Source organism: Cyprinodon variegatus, unplaced genomic scaffold (genome assembly GCF_000732505.1).
Source record: "Cyprinodon variegatus isolate N-32 unplaced genomic scaffold, C_variegatus-1.0 Scaffold128, whole genome shotgun sequence".
Classification (NCBI taxonomy): Eukaryota; Metazoa; Chordata; class Actinopteri; order Cyprinodontiformes; family Cyprinodontidae; genus Cyprinodon; species Cyprinodon variegatus.
In genome coordinates, this window is record NW_015150581.1 from 920,904 (window position 1) to 931,424 (window position 10,521).

At 35.1% G+C, this 10,521-nt stretch overlaps 1 protein-coding gene across 4 annotated transcripts in view; it reads left to right on the top strand.

Annotated features, from left to right (window-relative positions):
• The window catches only part of tub (tubby bipartite transcription factor), a 56,087-nt gene extending 45,837 nt beyond the window's left edge, over nucleotides 1-10,250 (top strand). For all 4 annotated transcript variants that reach the window (XM_015375945.1, XM_015375946.1, XM_015375947.1 and 1 more), the window contains exons 7-12: nucleotides 3,281-3,472; nucleotides 3,619-3,731; nucleotides 5,594-5,708; nucleotides 6,243-6,341; nucleotides 6,462-6,633; nucleotides 8,478-10,250. In XM_015375945.1, coding sequence (XP_015231431.1) covers nucleotides 3,281-3,472; nucleotides 3,619-3,731; nucleotides 5,594-5,708; nucleotides 6,243-6,341; nucleotides 6,462-6,633; nucleotides 8,478-8,611 — 825 coding nt within the window. In that variant the 3' untranslated portion in view covers nucleotides 8,612-10,250. The remainder of the gene's footprint in view (nucleotides 1-3,280; nucleotides 3,473-3,618; nucleotides 3,732-5,593; nucleotides 5,709-6,242; nucleotides 6,342-6,461; nucleotides 6,634-8,477) is intronic.
• Nucleotides 10,251-10,521: the final 271 nt, after the last annotated feature.

Genomic DNA, 10,521 nt, shown 5'->3' on the forward strand with positions numbered 1-10,521 from the left:
TCTGCCATTTACAGTAAACAAGGTGTTTAGCATGCATTAGGGGATAGTCACTTCAAGTTTATGTGTTTTTATGTAAAAAAAAAAAAAAAAAAAGAGAATACCAAAGAAATAGCTCTGGACTCTGGATTCCCTTTCTGTTTGCAGAACAGACAGGAAATAAACATTGTCTACCTGAAAAGGATGGTAATACCATCAATGAAGAACAAGAGAGAGCCGTGACCTGTTGCACACATGGTTTTTAAAAAGCAAAGTAGAAACGAGTCAGGAAATTCACAACAGGGAAAACTGAGCCCTTATGAAATGGTTGATCTATTTACAAATTTATTTCCTCCTAAGAATTGTTGCTTAGCAAATGCTCCACTTTCATTAGGTATTAGACAGAATTAAAAATAACAGAAGGTCTGTCCATACTGCACTACTTTGGTTAGGGGCACCGAGGATCTCTGTCCCAGTCAGCTGGTGCTGTGAAGGTTGAGAAAAGAGGAGAAGGTGCCAAGTAAGCACACAACCAGCACCTATCAGTAGAAAAATACAAAAAGTGTAAACAGAGATGCTCTCTTTATTTATTAACTGATATTAGATAGGAATAAATCATGTTTAGGTGTTTCTCTTCTCATCAAAATAAAATCTATATGACTCTAAGTAATCATTTTATAATCTGATACACTTTTACATCAGTGATTTTTACAAATGCATTTTTTTTAATTGCAACCAGTCACAAATGGTTTACTGAAAGTTGTATTTTCTTTTAGGTATAACAATGATGAAAACAGCAAAATTAATAAAGAATTGCGTTTCCCATATCTCTTTTATCACTTCCCTATATCTTATTGTTGTTGCTAAAACAGCACATATAACAGAGGTAAATTTCTCCCATCTACTGAAATTTTGGAGCCCACTCCAGTGCAATCAGATTTGTGAATCCAGTGAAGAAATACAGCCCTTCGAAGTAACAAATTAATTGCATAAAAAGGGAGCTGATTGAAGTGCTTTGTTCAATCAGCTTCCCCACTTGGAGACATTTACCACACAGACAAACAACAAATACCTAACAACGACAACAGCAACCAAGCATTAAAGGACCCTCAGTCTTGACCACAATGTACATGTGAGCTATCAGTGGCAGCACACACAACCACCTCAGGAGCTTCTGCCATTGACTGAGTTGTTATACATGCTGATGGCTGTTGGAGGGAAGAACCTCCTGTGCTTCTCGGTCCGCATCACATGTAGATCAGCCATCCACTGTGGCTGCTGCTTTGCTCTACCAGGATGTGGTAAAGTGGGTGGTTGGCATTGTCCCTGATGACCAGCTGCTTGCTTATTATGTGCCACTCCAGAACGGTGCCTGGGGGCTCTAGGCTCACTCCAATCACCGATCCAGTCATCTTCACCAGCTTATCCAGCTGCTTGGCCTTTCTGTCTGTGATGCTGCTCCACAGCAAAGATGCAACATATATGAGGATACTTTTTATCACAGGATGATGTATGTAGCATCTCCATACGGACATTTAAGGTCCTTACCTTCCTTTGGGATATTAACTGGCTTGTATGTATTCTTTTGTTTACTTCTTTTCATATGTATTAGTGGAATATGATTACTGCTATAAAACAATTCCAGAGAGAACCCTTAAGTTCTAATTAAACATCTAATTTGACATAAAAAACAACAACTGATGAATTAGAACGAATCTGTGAATAAAGACCTTTTTAAGTAAAAAGGCTGACTAAATAAGCAATCTCATTACAAAACAGATAACATAACAAGTGTAAATCTGATTTGCAGTTAAAAATTAAAACTGTTCATCTTAAATAATGTGGTTACATAATTAGTGTTTGATCACAGTTACAGGCCCAAAGAATGCCTACTTCCTTTGGCACAAGGTAAATACGGCATCATTTGTAAATCAAAAGAGTTGTCAAAGGAAGTTATGTTTATTACTCAAGTAAAAGTATAAATCCTAGTGTTTAAAAACACTTTTGTATCAAATTAAGCTTTTTGCTCAACTAAAAGTGTAAAAGCACAATTTTTAAAAGTAAATGTTATGACACGTCTCAGGGTGGCCGGATCATAGCATGAAGATTCCATCCTATTCAGATCCCAAGCAGCCAACACACACGAAGATGAACTTTTTATAATGTTATTTATTTCAAAAAGATGTATTTTTGGTTAATATGTTACTAATGGAGCAAATGGCTTCAGTGAGCTATAATGCTGAAAACAACAAACAAAAGGAAACTATCTGAACATTAACCGAAACGTACCTAATTAAAAGTAAATTAATCAAATGACAAAATTTTACCTCCCTAATTAAGAACATGAGAAAACTAAGCAAATATAAACGACAGCTCAATACTACAAACTCTACTCTTACGTGGCGTTAACAGACAAACAGTGTGGTGGTTGAGATGAGCTGAGGATGGTCAGCAGGAAATTCTCATCTGCAGCTTTTATATCCGTCACCTCCGGAAGGCCACCAATTGGACGTCTCTGTCGTCTTCAAGGAACCAATCAGAGACAGGCACCTGCACACTCACATTTGTACAATTAAGTCGACGACTCCAGTCATAGCAGGAAAAAATATTAAGAACCTATGCTTTAAACTTTATACTGATTACTGTGCTACCCTATAAAACTGACATCTCCCTACAATTCTGCATAATAACTTCCTTATACTTAAGTTTCTTAATTTTATAACTAATGGTAACAGTGTCAAATTTAGCTTTGCGTCATCTTGAAAAACGTACCAACCACAAAGAAATTAATTGTCTGGATGAAACAACTTATTTTGATGGTTTTAACTTTTTTTAAATACCAACAGGCCATAATGAAAATGAGCTTAAATGAAACAAAACTAATAAGTCTATTTTTTAAATATAAGGAGTAGAAAGTAGAGAAAATGGCAAAAAAAAATGTAAGGAGTAGAAGTAAAAAGTTGTCAAAAAAATAACTTCTCCAATAAAGTATAGATAGCCAAATGTTCTACTTAAGTGAGGTACCAAAGTATTTGTACTTTGTTACATGACGCCTCTGTTTATATGCGATAACAGTGTCTGTGGCTTTAACTTTCTATTAGGAAATTTTTTGCTCTCTCCTCATTTTACCTTCCTTTTCAATCAGCTCAATCCCCTTTCCTTCACTGGATCTTTATTTTAAGCAATGTGTGCTCATTTTCTGTCCCTGTGGGCAGTTTGATCTCCAGGCTTATTACACTGCCTGACCCGATTTTTTTTAATCTTTTTTAAAAATTTTAATACATAATACTGTTTCCTCTAATAGGAGGTGGCTTCAGCACCCACCCCGCCAACAAATGAACCTGCCATCGATGTTGAGGACCTGGAGGAGTTTTCTCTGCGGCCCGCCCCACAGGGTGTCAGAGTGAAATGCAGAATCACCAGGGACAAAAAAGGCATGGACAGAGGAATGTATCCCACCTACTATCTTCACCTGGAGAGGGAGGATGGGAAGAAGGTGAGAGGAGAAGAGCAGCAGCAGAACAAGTGTTCTCAATGAAAAGAAATATACATTTTCTAAAAACATTTATGTTATCTTAATTACTGGATTTAACCGTCATGCTTATTCGACTGTATTTCTTCTTCTTTCCTAAAATTCTACAGGTATTCCTGTTAGCTGGAAGGAAAAGGAAAAAGAGTAAAACTTCCAATTACCTCATCTCCATTGATCCCACCGATCTGTCTCGTGGTGGGGAGAGCTTCATTGGAAAACTGAGGTGAATTCTCTAGATATTTTGCACTATAGAGTGTACTCTATATACTCTGATAAAATAGAAACACCTGGTACGTAGTTAATAGTGAACAGATTTGTTTTGGGTTCTAACCAAGATTGATATGTATCTTTGAAAATCTGGTTAATTTCTGTATTTTCATTTTTTTTTTATACAAAACAAAAGTCTACTTGATAAATGCAGAAATGTAACAAAACTGTTTAGTTTCTCATATCAGGATAATGAGGGATAAGAAAATATATGGAAGAATGTTTTATCTACCTACTTAATTTCCTGTCCTAATATTAGGATTGTTTTTTTTTTAATATACATTTAATATACATTTTTACAATAAACATTTTTTATTTCTTATTTTTACTGTATGTTTAGAAACTTTTAATAGTAAAGGTTTTTGGGGTGTATTTATTACATATTAGCAAAAATATCAAATACCGGTAATAAAAAAAAAAACTATGACAGATTCCACATCAGTTTTACTTTTTAAAATGTTAGGTGATCTTTTTTATTTATTAAAAATGATTGTTTTATCTGTTGCTTTATTTGAACTGAGTTATAATGTCAACATCAGAGAGAACATCAATGCAGCAGCTCCATGGAAACTCCTTTGCAGAGTAATCAAACATGGCTCTGCGGAGCCTTTTAATCTTCAGAGCTTGTCTGTCCGCTGCTCAAACCTCTACAGTCTCAATCTTGCTTGAATGATTGAGATCTAAACTTATATGAACACTCACCTTTCATCTATCTTCTCAAGAGTCCTTGTGAGGACTAGCCTTAATGATGAGTGACTTTTAGAGAGATACACAGGCAGTAGTTTTTAAGCTGTAGATATAGAAACAATAACGCAAAGTTAAATTCCTCCTTTTTGCGATCATTCTTTCATATATATATATATATATCTGAATATATATAGTGTGCATGTTTTGATTGTATTTATGTGTAGCAATGACTGGTAAATAAGGCAAATTTATTTATATTTAAATTATATTTGACTCTTTGAATTTAAGTAATGTTTTTTTTAAATTGAATGCTTTTAAACATCTTATTTTATTTGTATTTATTTGTCTTTGGTTGTTAATGAGCCTTGAATATGTACTTTCATATTCTCAAAAAAGGTGGTGCCTCAAGTGCAGGCATTCAAATCAAGGTGTGATCCCACTTCATCATCGATCATTCTCCCTCTGCAGAATGTATCATTCAAACTATGATAATTTATATGGTCTATTAAGATGAAAAAATACAGCTATAGTCTGCACTATGGAAGCTGACAGGATTGGCATCTCCAATGCTGCCAGCTTCCACAAGGTTCTCTTGAGCCGCTTCTTTAACCCTCCTAGGATCCAAGGTAAAAAAAAAATGACCCTGAAATGGTCCATATGACAATGTTTGTTCCCTAATGTTATCTAAATAACTGCTGAGGCCTTTCAAAAAAATGTAGACCCTACTAATAGGTGACTTCTGAAGGGAGTGGTTAGAATTTTATGGAAGTATCACAGTAAAGGAGGTCGAACAGACATACAGGCTTCACAATTTTGATTTTTTTAAATTTATTCTACAACAATATTTAAAGCCACATTTTCTTAATTTTGCACTTTAAAATTAGGTAAAATGAGTTGGTCAGTAAAAAAGAATGAAACAGAATTTGTTGTCAAATGTAAGTTTAAGGAAATAATTACCTTTTTAAGGCTCTTTTAGATAATTTTTAAATAATTGCTGTCCGATCTTATGTTTCACACTTCTACATTCTATAAAATGACTCCTAAAAGGCTATTATGGTTTTGATAAATATATACAGTGATTAAAAACATGAAACTTCTTTTTGACTTTATTGCCTAATGCTTTTTTTGCAGGTCAAACCTCATGGGTACCAAGTTTACCGTTTATGACAACGGACTGAACCCCATGAAGGGCACTACCAGCCTAGACGCCAGCAATCTTCGCCAAGAGCTAGCTGCCATTTGTTATGTGAGTATAATGGCTTGGCTGTCATCATTACATCATTAATATATCTTCAAATTGTTTACAATTGTTAACCTTATTTCTATTTACGTTACTTTTAAAATACTGCAGAAAGTAACGGACCTGGGATCATAGAAAGAAAAGAACAATTAAAAATACCAACTATTTATCTAATTCATTCTTATCCAACTAAAAGAAGCTTATATTACAAAAAAAGCTATAATATAGGTATTTATAATACAGGTGAAATTTAAAAAGAGGATTGCATTTATTTATTCAATCCATATCCATAGCTTCTTAGCCTAAATAAATGTTCATTTAATGTCACTAAAAATTTTTTAAATATGTGTTTGTTTGGCTTTATTTACTCAAACAATCAATACTTTTCTATTTGATGATTAATCTTAATGTGGCTTTTTGTAAATCTTATTTACTACATTGATTGAAAAAAAAAAAGTTTCAAACATGATCAGTGTCTCACATTTTTGATGAAATGTCCTCCTACTAGATTTTATGTAGTTTATTATCTTTTCAATCCAGGAAACCAATGTTTTAGGATTCAAAGGACCACGCAAGATGAGCGTCATTATTCCTGGAATGAACATGGATCATGAGAGAGTCTCCATTAGGCCGCGCAATGTAAGAGTTAATATACTGCCACACATGAGCTAAGCTATTTAAGTCCTTCTAATAATTTCGCAATTCATCAAACAACTTTGATGCCTAGTTCCAAAGGTGTTTGATTGCTCTTCATTTCAGGAGCATGAATCTCTGTTGGCAAGGTGGCAGAACAAGAACACAGAAACTGTGATTGAACTTCACAACAAGACACCTGTGTGGAATGATGACACTCAGTCCTATGTTCTGAACTTCCATGGCAGGGTCACACAAGCTTCTGTGAAAAACTTTCAAATCATTCACGACAACGACCGTAAGTTCCTTCAATTTTGGTACAGTAGAGAGTGGAAAGATGGTTTTCAGTAAAGCACTCAGAATAATATGTTGTGAATTTCACAGTTTGATCTTCTTTTTGTTTTCCCTCTTTACAAAGTAAGTTTCACCACAGGGCTTAAATTTTATTTTAAATTAATCAGAAGAGGTGGTGTTTTTGCCAAAATAATGACAAGTCAAAAATATGCAATGTCAAGAGAAAAGCTGCTGCAAAGAAAAGAATGACAGTGAAAAAATTGATACAGGATATTCCACAAAAATGTTGTATAAAATTAGATGCAGTTTTAACAGTTCATGGTAACTGTTGAGCATGGTGCTGACAGGTTGATGGCCGCTAGCCCAGCCAGCCAGACTGAATGGCACAGACCATAATTCAGTCTGGAAAACACCATTGACTGTGGCCAGATCTGGCTGGACCAATCAGACTTCGGAAGGCGCTTCTTTATGATGCGCGACTCCCAACGCCAGAATTACTCATACTACAGCAGGGCTTTTCTGCTAGCATGACATGCTGCGACCGCAATGGAGCAATGTTGCAGGCAAAATTAAGAACTTGATAGAGAGCACACTTTATATCCGCAGATATAAACCGTCTGAAATTGCTCACTGGAGAGTTTCTTCCACAGCTCGACATGTTTAACAGAAACCACAAAAACAGAGTGCGTTGCTCTGAGCTTTTGTGTCACATCTGTAGTTATCTGATTGGTTTTAACCTGATGATGCTGACCGTGTTGGTCCCACCTTTGTAATTGAGCTCAACCAGCTCTTTACTAGGTTGATACGATGTATGCATGCTTTATCAGTCTGGCTGGCAAGGCTATATGCCTGGGGCACAGAACCACAATACCTTGCTGTAATCAAGTCAACTAGGAACACAGCTCTATATAAAAGTAGTTTAGGAGCTAAATGTAAGGCCATCTTTGACAGCTATATGATACAGTAGACTAAACTGCATCAACAACAGGAAAATGGTTCAAAAAACTGCAGCAAAAGAAAAGGGTACACAAGAGAATAATTAAAGTATGTATAATGGTCTAAAGATTTCAGATGCAAAAAGGTCAAAATTTCAGACACAGCTGAAATGCTTTAGTTGGACAGCTGTGTCCAAAAATAACTGTCTGCAAGCATCAATGTCAGAAAGAATGCGAGAGACAGATCCTGCAAAAACAAACTACTTAAGGTTTTTAGTAGCTACTAAAAGGTCATTCTAATGGCTGTGTAGTCATTTAATTTGTTTTTATCTAGACTAAATTCTCAACTTAATGAGTTTTGCAAGGAGCCTTCATGCATTGCACATTAAATGCCATATTTATTTAGTGGCCTTGCGGGAGCAACAGTCCTGTTGACAGAAGAAAAAAGGTCACTAGGCAAAGAGGCTTCCTTTTACATAAGACAGCATTATAAGCACTTAACAGAGTTTGAGGTGTACACATGACAGGTTTTCCTCTTTTATAGTTTCCAACCACATGGAACTTAATTTTTACAACATATTGTGGGATGACACAAGCTTTGTGTGGGTGTCTTTACATACCTATGACATACCTACGCACCTGTGATATCTGCAAGCCATATGTCAAGCAACTGCTCAACATAACCTGATAAACCCAGGTGTTGGTAATGTTGTCTGATTGGTCTGATATGCTTTCTTTTACTCACTGTCTTGATTGACACATGGAAACCAGAGTGAAAACCTGGCCGGTTATGCCACTGTTTAGTAATTTGTATTAAATCTCACTATTTTCCGGTTTATAAACATAAACTTCTACAGTTTTTGTAGTTTTTGTAAGTTGGTGCAGATTGAGTAAATGTTTCCTTTTTTGACAGCTGACTACATTGTGATGCAGTTTGGCCGTGTGGCAGAGGATGTCTTCACCATGGACTATAACTACCCAATGTGTGCGCTGCAAGCCTTTGCCATTGCCCTCTCCAGCTTTGACAGTAAACTTGCCTGTGAATAGACTCAACTCAGAGGTTTAGACAAAAGCTGGTTCATCTTTCCTTAAGGGTTGCTTGTGTATCCCTTGGGTCAGTTTGATCTCTTAAAATCACCCAGTACCTTTGAACTTCTGCATACTTCAAAATACATGTGTGCTTCTTTTTCTAGGTGTTTATGATTGCCTAAGGGCAAAAAGGGGGTAAATGGTCATGATCCGTAAAAGAAAAGCACAAAAAAGAAAAAAAAGGTCAAAGGAATTATATAAAGAAATATAATTTAGTATTCTGCAATTGCATTTTAAACCTATACCCTTTTTTTTTTTTTTATTTAGTAGCGATATGATTTTAACATTTCCTTCCCTGTAAATTGTAGCTAACACTGGACTATGTCTGAGCAGCTCAACGGATAGCTTGTTTGAAGTCTACAGCACATCCTCAAACATAAATATCATGCATGAATTATATCCTGTAAAAAAAAAAAAAAACACAAAACAAAACATGATCATTACATAATTTTTCTTTTTCCATAATTCATGCATGCTAATTTCTTTTATTACAGTAATTTGTAACAATTTTATCAGTACTGGCTGTTCGTTGCTGCAAACATGAATCATCATCGCTAGAAAATCGCTTGGTTCCAAAAGAATCCATTAAGAATCAGACTCCAAAAGGGCAAAGGCATGTTACGCTGTGCTGTCTACCATATTATATCACACAGTTAAATGTGAATGTACAGGATGATGGTGCACTTTACTTTGAATTACGTAATGGAGAGATAAAAAAACTGTACATACTTTATTGTGCCTTTGAAGACAAAGTTCAGTGTTAAGGTTTAGCAACAAAATGGCTTGAACTTGAACTACTATTTATTTTTTAATGTTCTCACATTCACTGAAAGTATTTCTCTAAATTTTATTTCCCTAAGGCATATGTTCAGAACTGGTAAACACAGGGGATTGCAGAATATTTTTGAGATGTTAAATTCCAAAGTGCTAAATGCTGGATAAAGTTTCAGTTTTGGTCCCTCTGTAAGTATATATTGAGCCAAGCAAGAATCTGCTTATGTCCATCAAAGTTTCTTAATTATTAACAGCATATGAGCTACAATCACCTTACTGCCAACAAAGAGTGCAAATCCACCTTTTGTTTTAAAACATATCTTTTTTTGGACATGTTTCAAAATCTTTATGCTCCATAAAGAATTTCTGTACATTCCATATTTAACTGGCAGTAAGTCAGTATATCACACACTGTTGGCATTTTTACTTAAAATATTGTACATGACACTTTAAGGGTGGAATCTTTTGTCGTCTAATGTAAAGTAGTAGATTTTCTATTTTACAACCGTTAACAAAATGCTATAAGTGGTTGCAAAGAACAACCACTTACACCATTTTTGTTACTGTGGGTTATGAAAAGATCCTTAACAAATATGCTATTCTTGTACTCAGTTGTGTTCTCTTTGAAATTTCTATTTCCAAATGGTTGATACTTGCTGTAAAGTCTGCTTTTATGTGTCTAGGACCCAAAGGTTCTGTCATGATTGGTTTCAGAGCTCTCATTATTATGTACAGTAAATGGTGTATGATTTTACTCTGGTGGTATAAAAAAAAGTCATTTGATCATGAAAAGAAAATAAACTTACAGTATGTCAAATAAAAGATTGTGGATTCTGTTGTTTTTTTCTTTCTTTCTAAAGAATTTAAAGCATCTGAACAGTGTTTCTTCCAACCAATAAATGCTTCAAAAGTCATTAGAAGTGTCACAAATACACAGTAACAGATCCAACATTACAGAAATGTCTGAGAAAGCAATTGTGGACTAAAAAAATATTAAAATACATAACTTCTGAACCCGTCTGCACAGGGTTTGCTGATTTCTAAGCTCTAATGCATGCCTCTAGATCAGTGATATCCAACCAGGGTGTGCATAC